At 40.2% G+C, this 19,842-nt stretch overlaps 1 protein-coding gene across 1 annotated transcript in view; it reads right to left on the bottom strand.

The window, feature by feature from the left end:
• The window catches only part of cnmd (chondromodulin), a 29,421-nt gene extending 15,110 nt beyond the window's left edge, over positions 1 to 14,311 (bottom strand). Inside the window, 3 exon segments of the mRNA NM_001097329.1 lie at positions 3,387 to 3,527; positions 11,745 to 11,885; positions 14,106 to 14,311. Coding sequence (NP_001090798.1) covers positions 3,387 to 3,527; positions 11,745 to 11,885; positions 14,106 to 14,177 — 354 coding nt within the window. The 5' untranslated portion in view covers positions 14,178 to 14,311.
• Positions 14,312 to 19,842: the final 5,531 nt, after the last annotated feature.

Below are 19,842 nucleotides of genomic sequence, written 5' to 3'. Positions count from 1 at the left end.
AAAAATCAGCCAGATGTCGATCCCCTCAGAGCGAGGAGTGCATGGGCTCTCTGATGTGGCCCTCATTTCAACAGCCTACATTCCGTCAATGTTATTTGACTGTTTGACCCTTCAGCGATTGGATCAATTTGATATCGCCCAACTCAAGGTGGGCATATCTGGGAAACATGGCACAAAGCAATAAAAGCAATGTGTTATACCCTGCACTGGGATCAGAATATTAGAGACTCAATTCTAATGTCACTTTTTGTGCTTAGGTTGAACAGTGTAACACCCTATCCAGCCCTATCCAGGCATGTGGAACAGTTTCTGGGTATGAGCAATTTATCTGATTCGTAATTTTCAGATTCATCCAAACACTAAATTCTGCACAAAGAGTTCAATACCAAGGCCTAACATGCATTTTAATAATTGAGAATGAAGAACATTTTGGGCTCAGTTGTCCAGAATTTTAATATCATGTGACTTTAATGGTTGTGATAGGTTCTGCCTGAATCCAAATTTGATTATAATTTATTATAGCTATTAAAATAATTGTAAGAATATGGGCCTTTCAGAACCAGTCATATAATAGCTGATGCTTAGCAGAATACACGGGAACTGCAGCACAACTGCACCATTCATTTTCTTCTAGTGAGAAAATCATTATTTTTGCAGAGCTGTTTATTTCCACGTTTGGGTTTATATGTCAGCAGAACAACTTGCCCAAGGTCAGAATTGAGCAACATGGGGGTATGTTTACTATTCCCTACACTAGAACCGGTGCTTTGGTCCATGGAGGCAGCCGTTGTCATTAATCTCCCTTGGCAGGTACAGCCTGAGTACACAGGGAAAGAGTGTTTCTTAATGTGGGGCTATAATGTGACACTGAGCCTATTCACTTTAAACTAACTGCTCATACAAACACTAGCTCTGTCTATAAAATATACACAAATGCACAAGCATTGCTGTAATCCTGCTAAATGGAAGATACATGGGAAAGCTGTATTTTCTACATAGGCAACCAAGCTTTGGGTAAGATGGTGCATAAGCAGCCAAGCTTTGGGTAAGATGGTGCATAAGCAACCAAGCTTTGGGTAAGATGGTGCATAAGCAACCAAGCTTTGGGGAAGATGGTGCATAAGCAACCAAGCTTTGGGGAAGATGGTGCTTTTTAAAAAAACATTCCCCCATCCCATGGCTGGACACTTGCAGCTAAATCCAGCAGCAGAGCGGAGGGTGAGGGGTACCCACATGTTCTTATATATATATAAAAAAAAAAACATTTCCCCAATTTTATTACACTGTGAATAAGGTTTTTAAGGTTTCCAGACAACTGTACTCCATTCCAAAGAAAAATGCCATTCAGGTTCAGTGTTGGTGAATTTTACTGCTGCTGTGTATTTATAGTGGCTTACCAATCTTATAATCAGTTTGTAACTAAAAACCCCTGTTTTTTGAAAATACATACACTAGCATAGATATGTATTTACTTATGAAACAGGAAACCAGGGAATGTGCATTTACTTTTGCAATATAACACTTTGGAATACACTGATATTTAGAGAAAAAAATTGTAGTAGTTGTAGTTATACAGCTAAATCAGAGCAGTTCTAGTGCCCACAATGTTGGAATACAATTTAGGGCCAGTTTAGCTATTTAAAAGGTACAGAATGTGGTTATAATGAGATTTAGCTGCCTTTTTAGGAGAAAGGGGTGCTCCCTCCGCAGAGTAAGCTAAGGAAGCAAGTCACGCACCTTAACATGCAAATTGGGTTTTGCTCTACAGGCCCTAGGGCAAACCTTGATACCCATTGCCCCCATGGTATTAAGGCCACTTGATGATGATGATTTTCTACCACAAATAAAGTAATGCAGCACAGCCAGTGGTATTCCTTGTATAGCCACCTGGACTTCTGTAGAACAACCGGTGTTTCCCCTGATTTACTCATTTAAAGTGTTGTGGTTGGAAAAGGAATCTCCGCAGAAAGATCTAAGTATGCAGAGAGCGTAGGAGGAGGATAAAAAAAATTATAGATGATTATATGATAATAACCTTTGTCCCAATCTCCCTCATGAATGGAGAAACAGCACCCAACATAATGATGTGTTTAGATTGCATCTAATGTTGCTGTGCTTTACCGGATTACAGCACATAGGGAAATGTCTGGAGCCTGTGCCCTACTCACTATAATATCTCTCTGCCCTGCAGTTACATAAATAAACAATAGTATTAATAAATAAAGCTCAGTACATTTGTGGCCCCAACAAGTACAGGTTTTGTGACGAGGAACATTAATTTCCCCACAGACTGTCAGATGTGTCTCAGGCAGTTAATAAAGTCTCCCGGCAGCTACAAAGCCAGCAAAAAAAGCCTATCACTGATTTATCAAACAAGATTTCAATAGCATTTTCTTCATTTTCCCAGGTTGAGTGCTTGAGACACAGCTGAGGAATTCCTTTTGCGTATTACTATGTGCCAGAGGTGTCGGCAATTTGTTCCTGTTTCTATAACTGGGGCAAGAAAAAAAAAATTCCTCAGGAGACATAAGGATTTTTCTGCATCTCTGTACTTAAAGGGCAACAAAAGCCAAATAAATAACATAGTCTATTTTTAATTAGTGTTAGGGGTATGGCATGTGTGCCGTTTCGACTGCTGCAGTGCTACTGGAAAGAACCATGGCAGTCAAAATGTATTATAGGTTATAGGTAGGCACCACTCCAGAAAACCTGAAGTAAGCATTTATATGTGGTCACTGTCCATCATCACCAGTGGGTAGGGGAAGGGGGGGGGTCAGAATTCCATGGATACCAAAGCCCTTATGGGTTGTTATACTGCTTCTATGGCCAGAAGTCTGATACATAAAGGCCACTAGCAACCCTAGATTGGCAAGCTTTGGCACACTGTACCCAAGGCCACAGTGCAGGGTACTTGCTCCATATTCATACTATCACTCAGCAGCTAGAAAATGCACCTTGTGAAAGTTCTATTGCCAGATTTCAGAGGGACTAGGGAACATTTTCAAGTTATCCAGCACAGCAGCCACAAGAACATTAAAGTGATATCTCTGATGGGCTTTCACCACCCTTTAAAATAACTGTTCTTTATTTAAATGCACCTACACTATCTCATTTGTTTGTGCTTTTCTTCCATGTCTCCTATACTAATAGTAAGGGGAAATACAGTATGGCCATACTGTTTTCCTCTGCATATCACTAGAGCTGCATCCCTAGTGGCATAAATAAACTGTATTACTGTTCTAATGCCTGTGTGTACTCAGCCAAAGCTAGTGACCATGCAGGCAATGTAAGCTATGTACTTAGACCCTACTAATAATTAAAACATATCATTTCCTTTTTGCCCGGTGTCACACATAATGTTTAGTAACAGTGACAAGGATACTTACAATTTGAAAGTCGTGCACTTCCACAGCCTCATCATTTCCAGCCCCAGTCTTGAAGGTTTCCAAGTTATTTCCAGAATCAATTTCCATAGATCCTTCCTGCACTTTGCCATTGATGCTCATTGTATAATGGACATTGTAAACCTGCAACACACAAATTAATTTCAGGTATTAAATGTGTTCATTACTGAATCTATTGTGATACATAATGAGTCTTGAACTTGATTTCACCTGAGCCCAATAATAATGCCCTTATGGCACAACAAATCCTGTATTTCCAACTTTACTGAGGCTAAGCCCCAAAAGAGTGATTTTAGTGGTTATTCTTCTACCTTTGTTTGGCAGCACATCCATGGATTTTCTTAATGGAACTGAAAACTATCACTTTTGGACTTTTGTTTCCAGGGCCAATATATGTACTGCATGATATCTGGTGAGTTCATTCCTGTCCAAGTGACATAATATGAAATTTTAGCTTCATTATATAATGTGTATATATATATATATATATATATATATACATATATTATATGTTGTGTTTAATGAGTATAGTAACAATGGAATTTCAGCTTCATTCATTTGCACAGGGAGGGCCGATTGTGTCTGTCACGGTGGTTTGGGGGACACTTGGTCCTGATGTAGGATGGAGTGTGATTTATGCTTTGATAAACTTCACTCTTTCTTTACTGCTGAGTTGCAAGTTGGAGTGATATCACCCTCTTCCCCCCCAGCAGCTTACTAGAACAATGGGCAGGTAACAAGGTAACAGCTCCTTGACACCTCTAAAGATGGCCATACACGCACCGATAATATCGTACGAAACCTCGTTTCGTACGATATTCGGTGCGTGTATGGCAAGTCGGCGAGTCGACCGATATTGCAGGAAGCTGCTGATATCGGTCGACTCGTCGATTGGGCCAGTTAAAAGATTTTGATCAGGCGCCATAGAAGGCGCCTGACCAAAATCTGCCTTCAGCACTGAAACGGCAGAAGGAAGTAGAAATGCTATTGTTCCTACCTCCTTATCTGCCTGTTTCAGCCCTGAAGGTTAGTGGCGGATCTGACCATCGGTCACATGAAAGATCGTCAGATCGCCACGTGCGTGGCCACCATAACACTGTACACTACTTGCACAGAAACCCTCCTGTAAGGAAACTGCCACGACTGCCTCCCATTCACTTTAGGATAATATGTTGCCCACAGGTAATCTGTGCTACCCATATCGACAAATATCCCAAAAATGTATTTGCATTGGTGTTAGTTTTAATCTGTTTACAATAGAAGTGGAATGGGTGACTTCAAGTGTTCCTCTGACAGCTAACCCACCGCCCCCCCCCCAGATCCTTATACATTATACAGTGAGACACATACAGTGGGAGGCAATGGAAACTTTAAATACATTAAATACGAGAGGCAATAATTTCTGACACCACAACCCTCCTTTGTTGGTTTAAGGAATATATTTTATATGGTAGAATAAATTATTTGCAATGTAAGCATTTTTCAACAAAAATCTTTATGATACAGCATTAATGCTTCCTCACAACTGTCACTTTGCTTTGCTAGTGCACCAATTCCCCCAGGTGCTCTGACAAGGGCACATGCACAAGGCTTGACCCATAGTGCATTAGAACAAAAAAAACATTTCGAGTTTTCAGGAAAACGAAGCGTCACATATGTTTTCCCAATGTCAATTTACATTATTGCCGCTGGGAAAGCATTTATGGGAGTCACCTGCTGTAGCACAGATTTATCACAGGTGACTATTCTCCCCATGTGCTGTTACCCTAAAAGAAAATGAGCAGGGGGTGAGATTATTTATCTGTGTGTGCTCTAGCCCTGCATGGAAGATTTTCGGGACGTTATTCTGCTACAATGATTACAGAGGAAAGACTGGGACATAGTAGGTTCTGTAGAGCAAAGAGAACATACCATTTTCAGTAAGCATTTTATTAAAGCAGACTGTCCATTGAGCATCATTTATATTCTCTGCATTGCTAGTCTTGACTCCTGAAACTGTGTTGCAAACCTGCTGATTAACATACCTAGAGATAAACTGACTCCTGTTACATTGAGTGAGATCCACAAAACAAAAAAGGATAAAAAAAAAAAAACACAACAAGATACAAATAACTCCAAGACTAATGAAAATCTGGTATAAATGTATACTGGAAAATTGCTTAGAATTACAGTTTCTTACACTGTGCAAAAATGGGTTAAGGAACTCTTTGAGATTTATTGTAATCAGAGGGAAGACTGTTTCTGTCTATCTTGGAAATGGCCTAGGCTGGTGAAACATAGAAGTCAATATAAATGAGCCATGGTGTTACTGTGCAATATTTCTTATTTTACAATTATACTTCAAAAGAAATAAGTTGGCAATTGTGATCATAATTGAGAATTGTCGCTTTCTGCAATAAAATTGATTAGAAGTATAAAAACATTCAAGACATGGATGCAATTAATCAGTCTGATAGAATGTAAAGTTATTGTATGCTAAGGGAAAATTAAACTTGGTGCGTTCTGTGCATACTGAGAAGTGCAGCTCTGGGAGCACACATTTATGCCTTATTAATAGGTCACTAGAGGGCAATGATGAAATTAACAACTAATAATGAATTCTCAATGTATTGTCTCATTTACAACTGCAAAGCACAAACTGTGCCCAATGAAACTCTATTCACAAATCTTCACCTTGCCTTACACCTTGCACTGAGTGACAATGGGTGTTTTGTCTTCTTGTAGAAACAAATGATGCAAAGTTCAGCACATATTCCTTGGGCAGCTGTTGCTCCCAGAATTGCCTTAGCAACAACCGACTTGCTTGCTCAAAGTCTCACCATGGCACTCCACCATTACTAGGGATGCACCAAACCCACTTTTTTGAGTTTGGCCAAACCCCCAAACCCACCCTGATCGATTCTGCCGAATAGAAACAGAATCATTCAAAAAAAGGCTGGATTCGTCCTGAATTCCGATCCAAATCCGGGATTCGGTGCATCCCTAACCACTACCCATTCATTCAGCACACAAACCCTGCCATCTCTCTCTTTTCCGCTTAGATCACTTCCAGTGGGCCACCCTCCCCCAAAATCGCACCTGAGGCACATGTCCCTTCTGCCTACCCCTAGTTCCATCCCTGCCCATCAGAACACTTATACTTGATGGTAATTAAGCTGAATGAGTCCATATTGGTGGTAAAACAACCCTATTGGGTTTATTTGAGGGGGAATGTAACAAAAGAAAAGAAAGAAAAAAAATTGAATTTTGCAATGTTATATTGTTCATTAGATTGTTATTGCATTGCGAATTTTAATCATGTATTGCAGCGTTGAAGGAACGCTTGAAGGTGGTGTAATTTTTTGGAGCAAACTCAACAACTTTTAATTAAGAAGTTTTATTACATACACTCAGCACTGTTGCAATCAATAAAATTCACAAACTTTCTTCCACTGTCAGAACTAGTTGCTAAACAGTTCCCGTGTTCACAAAGCCCATAGTAAATTTGAGCAGAGGCAAATCTGTTGGCACAGAGGCACGCATTTTCTCGCTGCGTCTTTTATTACATTCACCCTTTATGTTAAAAAGTTTTTAAGTGGAATTAACCATGATATAATTACAGTAAGATCCCTTATCCAGTATCCCTCATATGATCACACTTGGAGATTGTTAGCTGTGACTTTTCATTGGAACGGTAGTGTGAGCAAAGCCTCAGCCAATGTAAGCATGGCACATGTGTCCAACAGATGCTGAATGTTAATGTGACAGTTTAGCCAGTGTGCCATACCCAATGTAATTCCAATTGACCACAGTGGTACTGACTGGAGTCAGGTTACAGAATGCAGGCTATTCTCCCGAGTTTGCGTCTATCCAAGAATTGCACTGGATATGTCACTGATGACTCTATTTAAAGCATGTTGCTATTTAAACATCCCTGATTTGGCAAATATTAACTCTGCACTGGGTCTTTTTTTAACATTGTGGGCTGAATAGAATCTTATTGTGCAAGAAAGAAAGCTGAGATTGATCATTCCTATACTTGACACGCACATGAGGAGACATTTTTGCAAACGCAGCTCATTTATACCTGCAAATCAAGGCAGCATTTTATGGAATGCCTCGGAGGCAAATGGATTTTATGGGATTTTGTAACGTACACAATATATTATTTCAAGGGACAGTGTGGATTTATTTGCACAGGCTATTTGGTCAGTCAGATTTACTGTGGTTGGGTGTCAAAACCTGATGACTAGTTTTTCAGCTGGACAGCTTCAGTTAAACAAGGGTGGCTGCAACGTTCTGAACGATCTGAGCCTCTAACAAACTCTGTATATTAGCATTTTATTTTAAAAAGTAGGACGTTATTAGGCAGAAAAAAACTAATCTAAACAGTATCAATCTGAATGCTAAAGACCTTGTTCCATTTTTTATTGGAGTGACAGGACATGTACCCCCCTACAAAAAATTAATCAGTGAACAACCTCTTTGAAATCTTTAAACACCTGCACTCCACTTGTTTAAAGGTTAATAGTAAGGCTGCAGCATCCACTGGGGTCTTGAATTAAAATAATATAATGTGTTTTAATTGCTTTTAACAGAGCAAAGTGAAATACTGGTGATATAACAACAACACTGATAGAACAGAAAGAGTCCAGGTCCCATCTACATGTAAAAGCGTCCTGGACACCTCCAAGCTTTGTATGTCCATTTATACTAAGTAATACAAAGTAACCAGAGCAGCAGCTTAAAGGAGAAGGAAAGGTAAAAACTAAGTAAGCTTTATCAGAAAGGTCTATGTAAATACAGCCATAAGCACTCACAAAAACACTGCACTCCTCTATCAAAAGAAACACAGGATTTCTTGTCTCCTTTTTTGTAAACATGTTCTTAGGGTATCTGACTTCAGAAAAACCCTTCATTCCTGGGGCCAGAGTCTGTGCAGTTCTCTCCTCTCTCCCGCTCCCTCCTCTCTCAGGAATGCTAAGTTCTCCCACCCCCCTCCCTTAGGAATGTGTGATCTGAGCTATAATGGCTAGAGCTATACAGCAGGAAACTATGAAGACCAAGCTAAAATGGCAGCTGCAATATTAAAGGAGATGGAACGGTAAAAACAAATTAAGCTTTATCAGAAAGGTCTATGAAAATACAGCCATAAACACTTACAGTCCTCTATCAAAAGAACCATAGGATTTTTGGTCTCCTTTTTTGGGAACATGTTCTTTGGTATCAGACTTCCTCTCTTTTAGGGATCCTTTAGGTTTGGGGCTTGAGTCTGCTCAGTTCTATCCTCTCTCCCCCTGTGTGATCTAAGCTTCCAACGGCTATAACTGCTGCAGGAAGCTACCAAGACCAAGCTAAAATGGCAGCTGCTATCAGGGAGCTTCTAGGGATCTTTACTCAGGTATAGTAAAGGTTTCTCCTGAATAAATATAGCACTCTAGGTGGCACTAATGTTTCCTTTAAGCAAACAGAGAAATCTTAAAGGGCTCTTTACTCAGGTATGGTAATGCTTTCTGCAGAATAAATGTTCTAAGTGGCACTAAAGTGGTGAATCAATTGGCTGTAAAATGCCAAAATGACTTTCCTTCTCCTTTAATGGCTTTTATGTCAGCTGTCAGTGCTTTCCATTCTTAAAGGGGACCTGTCACCCTAAGAAATAATTCAAAATTATTTTCTATTATGTTAAGCAAAACAAACTTTACTTACACTATATAAATTATTTAAATCTTATTTCTTTCAGTCTTGGAATTAACAATCACAGCAAGGAGGCAGGTGCCACTTTGTTGACACTGTAATTAAGGCAAGTTTTGCATCATCCCAAAATCTTTTTTTTAAGCCAAAATGGAAGACCTGGTGCCTATGCACAAGCTACACATTTATAGAACGTGAGGAGGGAGGGGGAATTTAAAGAACGCAGTGACATCTAGGAAGTACAGAATGTAAAGTAAAAGTAATTGCCGACCCCGCCTGTGTAAGGCAATATATGGTGGCAGCTTAGATTTCTAAATACCATTCGAACAGGTATGGATGTTTTAATTAAAAGATCATTTAGGTTTTATTAGTGTACTCTCTGAAAAGAACAACCATATATTGAATCCACATCCTGCATGGCTAGTTACCAGTTAATAAAAATGCAAGTTACATGGCTGGACATAAAACAGTTCAGCCTGCAGCATACATCTTAAAGGGTTAGGTGGCAACCCTAAACACAACAAATGAGTACCATTTTAGTTTCTGCCAGACAACTATTAATAGCCCAAAAGGCAGTTTTTATTAGTTTAGCAGAATGCCTTGTGCAAAAGGTATACAAGCCCCATCTATGGTAAGTGCCCTCTCATTTGCAGGCTATGGAGATAGTTACCAAGTATGTTTAAGCAATGAAAGGAAAGCAGCAAATATAGGGCCTTTAGTGCCTTTCACTTTGTGCTTTTCTGCCCATAAATAACTCCCTTGAAGAAAACTGTGCCGGCAGCGCCCATTGTTCAGCTGGAATAAACAAACAGGTACAGTGACGCTCTGCATACTGAGTCAAAGGGAATATGACAATGTGACAAGCCAATTAACTAAAGCAACTTATCAAAAAGATATATGCTCTCCACTATATGATCTGTCTGTCGCTGTTTGGCTAAGGTTTTACACTTCTTACATGCTGCTTACTTGCATTTCATAGGGGTAATTAATTGTATCTGTCCCCGGAGAATCTGGAACATCACCTGATTTTTATTTATTTATTGTGTTCAATACCTCGAGCACGTAGGAATCATTTTATCTTCTCAGTTATGTGTCGTGGAGTGTTTTGCCATTTCCCCACTGACACTTTGCCTGTCTAGCCAGGTGTAAGGTCATCCTACACATTCATGTTTAATAAAACCACAGACAAGCATATAATGATCTCCAGGTAGGATTCCCTAAGTGTTTTCGACAGCTACTGAAATAACCAATGGTACCACGTAGTTGACACTAAAGACTTGTGACAGTGCAAATTTATACACAGCACAAAATGCGTAGAGCGTCCAGTTTACACTTTATAATCTAGCAGGATAGAGTCCAGTCTATAACTCCCAGCATCCTCAGCCAGCAGCATTAATAGAGTTATAGTTCTGGCAGATACTTGAAACCAGACTCTAGCATGTATATGATTATTTATTCCATTATTAACTACTTGCCCTATGAAAAGATATCTGTACCTCATGTTGCAACGAATCATAGGTCTCCTTCTTATCTATGTAATTAACAATGGTAAATGTGAATGTGGGGGAGAAACTGAGAATGTGTTAGTAAGAAAGCAGTCAGGACGGCTGGGGAACATGGAAGAATAACAGAATAACAGTTAATTTAGAAACACTATAGGCTTCTTTCAGGGCTTGCTGCTTAGTGCAGGGGAAGTGACTGGCTGAAATACAAGACCTGATTGAGTCTGACATAAAGGGGCTTTTGTCTGGAAGCAGTTACCACTGACCCCGGCTCAGCCTACAAGACCATAAGCGGCAGAGCAAGAGCACAGCAACTCCGTACAAGTAGCCTGGAGGCCCATCAGGGACCATTATACTTTATGCAGAATAACACCATCACTTAGGAGAAAAAAAATTATATTAAATACTAGGCTCATTTCTTACACTAATAAACTGCTGATCGCATCTCACTGTGAATTATCCCTCTATACCCAATTATAGTGACAAGCTACATGTCATTCTCCACTGCTACTATAATGATCTATTTGTATAATATATGCCTTTATACTGCTGCCAATGAAGGGTGCCAGCTGGACACAGTGCAAAAAAGTACATTGCATTTATATATAAACATTTGTTTCACTTTTAATTAGCAGATGAACAGCTTTATTTCTCCTGCCCTTTACTGCTTCACACTACATTATTATTTAACGGCAGGATCATGGGTACACTGAGATCACATACAAGCTGCACCTATTCTCTGTGTTTGTACTGTATGTGTGCACTACACATTCATCTGAATTGTCTATTATACCCTGGTGTCTACTTACCTTTTGAGATAACAACAGAGGACAGGAAGGCACAGAAAAGGTGATAATGGTTATAAAGGTAATTTTGTTTTACTGCATAGATCAAATTCTTTAGGTCTGGAAAGGTCCGGAAAGCCTACCACTGTTCTAGAGAAACAGGAATGCCCAACCTGTGCCACAGCAGTTATGTTATACCACAACTCCCAGCACCCCCCCATGTAGGAAAAGGGCAGGCTGGTAAGCTCCTGGTCTACACCATCAGGTTTTAGTCCTCTCCATACAACTTTAGCAAAAGTGCCAGAAAGTGAAACTGATGGGGCTGCAGGACAGCTGCTCACGGTTATACACTTCAATAAGGGAAGATGTGTTCAGCTACTTACATGCTTGTCATTTGGTTTCCAGAAGTAAAAAGCCCCAATTGATCCAAAAAGAAGCAGAAGGGCCCCAGAGATCAGCACCACAGCTCCGATTCTGAGTAGGCGGCTGTTACTCGAAGGCTTCACTGTCACAGCTGTGTATGCCTGGAGTCAGAGGGGGGACAGCACCGTAAATATGTCACTTCCAGCACAATGTGATGAAAAAAGAGTTTTCTGATATAAGGATATACCAGGGAGCTTTCATGTGCCAGAAATGACCTACTAATTGCTAAAGGCTTGCCGTCCACTGCTTTCCAGGAGAGTGATCCCCATAAACTTGCCCCTAGTGCAGGGGTAGGGAACCTTGGCTCTCCAGCTGTGATAAAACTACAAATCCCAGCAAGCATTTTCCTTAATTAACCATGACTGTGGCTGTCAGACTCCTGCAATGCATTGTGGGACTGGTAGTTCCATAACAGCTGGAGAGCCAAGGTTCCCTACCCCTGCCCTAGTGCATACTATTCCAAGTTTAATTGGGAAAGTATACCTTATTTGTAGGCTACAGTTTAGGTTCTGTTAATAATATGGGCATAAATATTCTAAATATTTAACCTGCTTTATTAATATAGTTATAGCCATTAGTATGAGTAAATATTCTATATCACACTATAATAAATCAGGGTTCATGGACTCCATGTGAATCAGTGCCCCTAGTGACCAAATTATTATTATAAAAATGGCAGCATTCTTGCATGGATGCCAGCAATAACTGTCATACTATGCACAACTTTCACAGAAAGCACTGTTATACTAGCTAAGAAAAGCCATATAATGCATGTGCCCAGAACCATATCTAATCACTGAATTGCCTTTTAAAGTTCTTCTATGTGTCTAAGCATCAATACATACATGCACATACATATATATATTAGATGATGATAGATAGATAGATAGATAGATAGATAGATAGATAGATAGATGATAGATAGATAGATAGATAGATAGATAAGATAGATGTGACAGCAGACAAGTCAGATCAGATCTTTCTACTGCAGTGATCAATAACATATTTCGAGCACAGTGTAGTCATATAATCAAATATGCTTTTCTTGGACACTGGATTTTCTATAGAGTTATACCCAAAACAATCCTGGTTCAGACTTTTTTTCACTTTTAAATCCGCGCTTATATGGGTTGATACGTGAAAGCAAGTTCAAACTTTAATTAATTGCCTCAGCCCTTCTGACTTTATATCCTCTTTCTTTGTTAATCCAAATCCCTCTGCACTAATCCTTCATTTGTTCTTCCTCCGAAACGTGTGTGCAGTTGTCTATTTCTCACTGTACAGACATTTATTAATGCAGAGATAACACACTTTATCTGTTTTCAGTGCTAGACAGTCCTATTGATATATAGCACATAGTGGGGTTATTTTCTGTGGCAGGGTGAATGTGTCTATTATTAATACATTGCACTAAAGGGCAAGCTTGCAAAACCAATCACTTTATGTACAGGTAATATTTATTACAAAGGACATATATGTTTACTGATATGACAATTTGACTTGATATCTAATTTATTACTAATGAAGAGTTATTTGGCCATGTAGATTTCTGTGAAATTCACTTGTTGCAAACTATAGTTATGCAATAAAATATCTATTGGTATGTGAGTAAGAATTAAGAATCATTCCCTTGAAAGGGGCAGTTCCCACTATTAATATGACTGCAGCTGGTAAATAATCTGTCTGTTTAACAGATGATTCTTATTAATACAGTGAAAAAAACTCAAAACAATGATTCCCCTTTGTATCTGACTTTAACTACTAATTTACACAACTCCCCCTACTGAGAATAGGCTCTAGAGTTCCATGTCTACACACTGTACTCACTTATTACAGAATACACATAATATAGCTGTAGGGCCATCAGACAGGGATTTATATAAAGGCTACAACAACTTATACAAATAAGCACAAAAACATGAGTTGAAGTGTAGGGTAGAGGCCAGATGTGTAGTGCACTGCCTGTGCTGAAGAGCTGACAATCAAGATGACATTGTTAGGACTTGTAGAGAGATAAAACAGAACTAAGAGAATATTACACAGAAAGTAAAAGCTGTTATATACAGAAAGCGTTGGGTGTTACTGGGAAGGAGAAGCATATAGCAGCCAATGCAGATGACTAAGCAGAGGCAGTAGAGGTGCGAAGCATACACCAGAGTAACTAGCAGCGCCCATGTCTCCATAGACTTGTATGGGCGCTTTAGTAGAGCGGCTGTAGCAGCCTTAGGGGCAGGTAAGGGCTGAGCAGTATGGATGCTGTGCCTAAAGTTCCTACAGCATGGGAACTTGGGGAGATGTGACAGAGAATCGATCCTACTCACAGGGGGCAAACACTGCTCCACGTCCTCGGGACCCGCAAGGGCAATAGGAACTTTCTCCGAAGTATCCGCCATTGTGTGTGCCCGGACCCAGTCTGATCCCACAGCCCAAATTCTGCGCTGAGAGCAGGAGAGCGACAGACAAGTGACCCCGCCTGCCCCTCAAACTCTCCCAGAGTACCTGCCTACCTAGCAGCACAGCCTGGGCCCCCCTCCCCATGTGAACCTAATGGAATGCTCCATGCCCCCCTGTCTTCCCCACCCACACCCTCAATTAATGGCTGCTCCAGGAGGCAGCACAGGGAGGGATGGGGGATACATTCCCTACAGTTACAGACAGCACCCCCATTCATTCTCTAAGGCAGATGTCAGCACTGAGCCACCACCTTCCCATTTGTTTACATTTTCCTAGAGGAAGTCTGAAAAAAACAAAATGAGTACACAGTATGAAACATTTTTCATTTAAATTGAAAACTGGAATTCTAACCAACTTTCTAATATCAGTTACTGCAGTATGTGCCTGCCCCTTTCTATTCTCTGCCTGGTTGCTGCAGAAGCCAGCTGATGAACAGACCTTGAAGAATGGTGGCTTCTGCTACCTTGTTTTAAGAGACAGAACCAGCAGTGCTGATAGAGACAGAAATTATAGTACTTTTATTACCAGTTGCATTAACAAATATCCAAACAAATTAACCCAACAAAAATGTGGAATGCATATATATTGGGAAGTTGCTCAGTAATCCATCCTTTTATTTGGGCAAAATGTTATTTATAGGGTTACATGCAAGAATGTATGCAAACCCAGTCAAAACGTCGCATCATGTTATGGAATGCAAATATATTCATTTGGTGGGAAGGTGCAAAATTCTTCTCTGCCAGAGACAACACAACTATTCATTCCTTAGTGTAAGCAGACATCAGGGGTTACTATTGGTTCAGAACAGTGAGCTTTATAGGTGGCATAACTAGATGTACTAGATGTTACTGGCCCCTACAGCAAATTAAATTTAGGGCCCCAAAATATTAGTAGTTTGATTTTTTTTACCTCAATATATTGAATTTGTTTGTTAATTATGGCCCTCTACACTTCTGGGCCCCCTGCAATCGCAGGGTTTGCTTCCTCTGTAGTTACGCCCATAAGTTTTGTCATTTTGTGCCTGGATTGCAAAGGATAACTATTCCCCCTAAATCAGTTTATCACATGTATATACTAGATGGTAAATGAAGCTTTAAAAATAAAAACAAAAATCAACAGTAAAGCAAATACCCCAAATGAAAAAAAGAATATCAATTAGCTATAGTTTGCATTTTAAAGTTAGAAAATGGTGTCTCTGCTAGCAAGAGCAAGACATGTACACTTAACAACCAAACACTCAAGCTGTATGATCATTTCTGTATGTGTGGGCTGGATGGGCCAACAAAATGCCCAATTCTTTGTAGTATGTATAGGCTAAATAGCTGATTTGGAGCTTCTTTGGTCTGTATATACTGTAGATATTGTATGGATGCTGTGCCTAAAGTTTCCTACAGCATCGGAAAGTGCTGCAGGGCATATCTATCCTACTCACAGGGGGTAAACACTGCTCCTTAGAGGCGGAAGCCAATGCTTTGAGGATTAAGATATTCATTTATCACTATTGATAAAGTATCATTGGTGCTTATAGGAAATACCTCTGCCAAGACAGTGAAACATTAAATTTCCTCTGTACTAGGGAAACATTAAATTTCCTCTGCACTAATACTATATGTACTTAAGGCTATTTTACTGTGTATATAAATAGGGTCTCTTCCTTTAAAGGAGGATCTATCATGTCTAAAATATTTATTTTCATTGATGCACCCCCATGTACTAAAAAAAGCAAAAAGTAAACATCCAGAGGCACTAAACAGAGAATTTATACTTACTAAAATGTAAGCACATGAACAGATGACCCAATGTTAGGAAAAGTGCATAAGGCAACTGAACAGTGGTGTAACTTGGTCGTGCTGGGCCCCCCCTGCAAACAAATCTTCTAAGAAGACCCTCCTCTGATCCCCCCCCCCTCCTGCTAACGTTGCATCTCCTGGGCTACAATGCGCTGTGCCATTTTTAAAAAAAAAAAAAAGTAGGAGGGGGCAGGGGAGGAGGGATTGCAACACAGCGGACCCCAAGGTCTGGGAACTCCTGTGGGGTCTGCTGTACAGCTTCAGCTGAAGCTAGGCTGAAATATAATACTGACTGTTATTAAAAGGGAAACAATGTGAGCCTATCTCCCCTCTACCCATTTTATGGTAGGCTCCATCATATGCTAAATACCTAGTTCATGTTGGTAAACTGAGAACCTGTATATTTTATTCATCATTTGGTTGTATGTTTGTTTTCCATTTTTTCTGTAATCCAGATATTATTTTACTCCTTTTCTGTGTTTCAGTAGTAGCCTTATTGACAGGCCCGGATTTGTGGAAAGGCCACAAAGGCCCGGGCCTAGGGCGGCACAAGTTTAGGGGCGGCATGCCGCCCCGCCGCAACAGAATTTTTAAATTTGGCTCCCATACGGAGCAGTCGGGACCTCTCCCCACTGCTCCGTATGGGAGTTTAAATGTGCGATTGCGCATGCGCACTGATCGCGCATGTGCACTAAGGGGGAGAGGGCGCCACGCGATTGCGCATGCGCATTGGGGGGGGGGCGGGGGCGGCCTCTGGGTGCCGCAAAGTTAAATCCGGCCCTGCTTATTGATTTAGATGGGTATCCTACTCTTATCAAATGTATTTATATGCTTGTCTCATAGCATCCCAAGCTAAAGCTTGATCAAATGTTTAATCTGAGATTCCATTATATATTACAAAATATTACAAGACTTGTATAGTAATTAAAAAAATATATGTTGTGCTTGTACACTAACTTTTTTGTATCCCATTTAAAGGGACAGTATACACCTAACGACACCTTTGCTAAAAATTAACACAATAAATAGGACTTGCATAGAAATTACTTGAAATTAATTTAATCTCTTAGGATGCACAGGGTGGGGAGGGTCAACAGACTCTTGTATCTCCAGAAAAGGTAAGGAATTCTGGATACATGCATTGCAAACCCTGCATCCTAAGGGAATAAACCAAGAGTATGATCTGTATGCATTTATTAAAAAAAAAAACTGATGTTCTTCAAAAGAACCATGTGATATTTGATTATTAAAATTGTGACTTCCTATTGTAGTGACCTATGGTCATTGTAATTATTGCTTGTTTGTTAGTTATTTCCACATGACCTTGCATGTCACTGGGTTTTGTATATTCATGTTTAAATGTTTAAAAGTATTTTTAATCACCCTACAGCCATTGCTGTTATATCACATTGTTGCAGTAAAACGACTTGCAACTTTTATTTGTGTATATATATATATATATATATATATATATAGTAATAGCCCAGTGTGTTACTTTACATATGGCATGGTACATTAGGGGCACTATACTATACAAACACATTATATACAGATACAGTATGTATATACAGTATATGCTTATATATCTACATACACAAAAGTACACATACATATATCACTGAAGATTCACTGTATCCAAGCCTTTGAAGTCTGTCTTTTTGTGCACACCTTTCTAGTGATGTACAGCAGAGAATGTATATTATTACCTGTTCATTATTTGCCCATTTATTTTCTAGTTTAATACTTTGGTGTCAGTGACACACAGTAAATCTGGCACATGTCATGTATATATTGAAATAATACAGCAATGCAAATTGCATTGGATGAGTAAATCCTCAGTGGAAATGGGAACTAATCTTTGGTTATCCAGTTATGTTTTTCTTCTCCAAGGAATTTGAGGAAGCATAAGAAGTAGCAGCCAACTATGCTTGAAGGGAACGAACGGTATCGTGGAGCTTTGCCAATGTCAAAAATTCACAAGAGAGAGGCTCCAGCAGTTTGTCATTGTCAGAAGCAAATGGTATGAAAGCCAAGCCCATTACTCTCTCGCACAGCCTCATGTTTTTTATATTATTGAGAACAAGCCTGTGACAGACGACAGCAAACCTGCACTTAGAACAGATTTTCAATGTAATAAAACATATTCAGCAGTATTCATACGCTCCTTCCAGTTTAATACAATGCATTTGCTTCTTTTGCAGTAGCAGCTCCGGTTATCTGAAGTAATGAGGATTTTTATTTTGTCTGCAGGTCTTTTCAGGCACCTTGCTAAAAGAGCCGTACATTACGGTCTGAGAAGTCTTCAGTAAAAAGTACAAATGTAAAACTAACTTCTAAATGTCTTGCTAACCAGTTTTTTCAGAAACCAAAATAAATTCCTTGTTTCAGGAACTATAAAAATAATAATTGGCTAAAATATGATACATATATGTGTATATAAATAAACTGATATAATAGGAGGTATAAGGTTTCAGGCAAGGGAGGTGATTTTAATCAGTGTGTGTTTAATCCTGGCCCTGTTTTGTATTTGCATGAGCTGTTTTATAAAGTTATATGATTTTGAAGAATGTTGCAGCCTAAGGAAAAGTGGGAAGATACTAGGAAGCTACTCTGTGTGCATGAGAAATAAAGATGGTGAACTGTTAAAAACCTGTCTGCATTACTGTTATATAACAGGCCCCCTGATATTCAAATGCCCCCTGTTCAAATGACAATGTTTGCACAGTTATTATTAATAAGCTCTAGAGTATTGAAGATCAGCAGTTTGACCACCTATGCAGTCAAGTTCTAGAGCAGTGCTTGTCAGACCTTGGGGCCAAACCTTGGTCAGGGTTCCCCATATCTCATAACAGTGTTATGTTATAATTGCTATATTAGTGTAACCCTATTTTGGCTACGGCTGTACTTTTAACACGCAATCACCTGCGTGTGGCGCTACAGGAGCCCTGAGCCCCCGCTTATTATGGGGGACAGGTGTAATATAAATGAATGGCGTGCCTCCACCCAGGGTAGGTATAGGTAGAACTATATGTCTCCTCCCTGGGAAAACTCTATGAGGTCCTCCTTGGACCCGGACTCCCAGCAACTCCCGGTACCTTGCCCCTCCCTTGGGGTAGCTGCTTACCAGGCAGTTGAGGATCCTCAGTATATGAACCACCAAGACACTGGTTAAAATGGTGAACCAGATGAACTTGTTTATTGATGCAGGCAGAACACTTCAGAGGATGTCACACAGACGGCTCAAGTCACACACTCTCTCTTTGGGCTACCCCCGGTACTCCCGCCGGATGCTTCCACCTAGGAACTCACCCCGGTCCACGCGTAGGGCCCCTTCACTGGGAACACTCCCAGGTGCTGACTTGGCTCCTCTTACTACACTCTACAGGACCTGAACTCCAGCCATGAGTGCTGGGGGGTCTTAACCCCTCTCTCTCCTGTCGGGGCTATCACTGCCCGTTCTCTCTAGCCTGCCTGTCACTCCTAGAGTGACCTGTTACAGTACCTCCTGTACTAGAACACAAGCCTGTTATACGCTTCTTTACAAGAAGCAGTCCCAGGACGAAGACCTGCTGAAACTGGGTGTCAGCCCTTTTTATACTTTTAGCACAGCGACATCTAGTGGTGGCTGTTAACTTGCAGGGAAACTCCCTTTTCACACATAAACACCCAGGACCACCTTTAGGTGTCCAAATCTCATAAGGCCACCCTCATGGTGCCTGTCTAAAAGGGGAACTAATCCTGGAGGGGCCCAATTCTTTCGGGTCCCTACATTCTCCCCCGGCTGAAACTCTGTCACCTCCTGGCTGACATCTCA

This window comes from Xenopus tropicalis, chromosome 2, assembly GCF_000004195.4.
Source record: "Xenopus tropicalis strain Nigerian chromosome 2, UCB_Xtro_10.0, whole genome shotgun sequence".
Taxonomy (NCBI): Eukaryota; Metazoa; Chordata; class Amphibia; order Anura; family Pipidae; genus Xenopus; species Xenopus tropicalis.
This window is presented reverse-complemented; position numbering and strand designations above follow the sequence as displayed.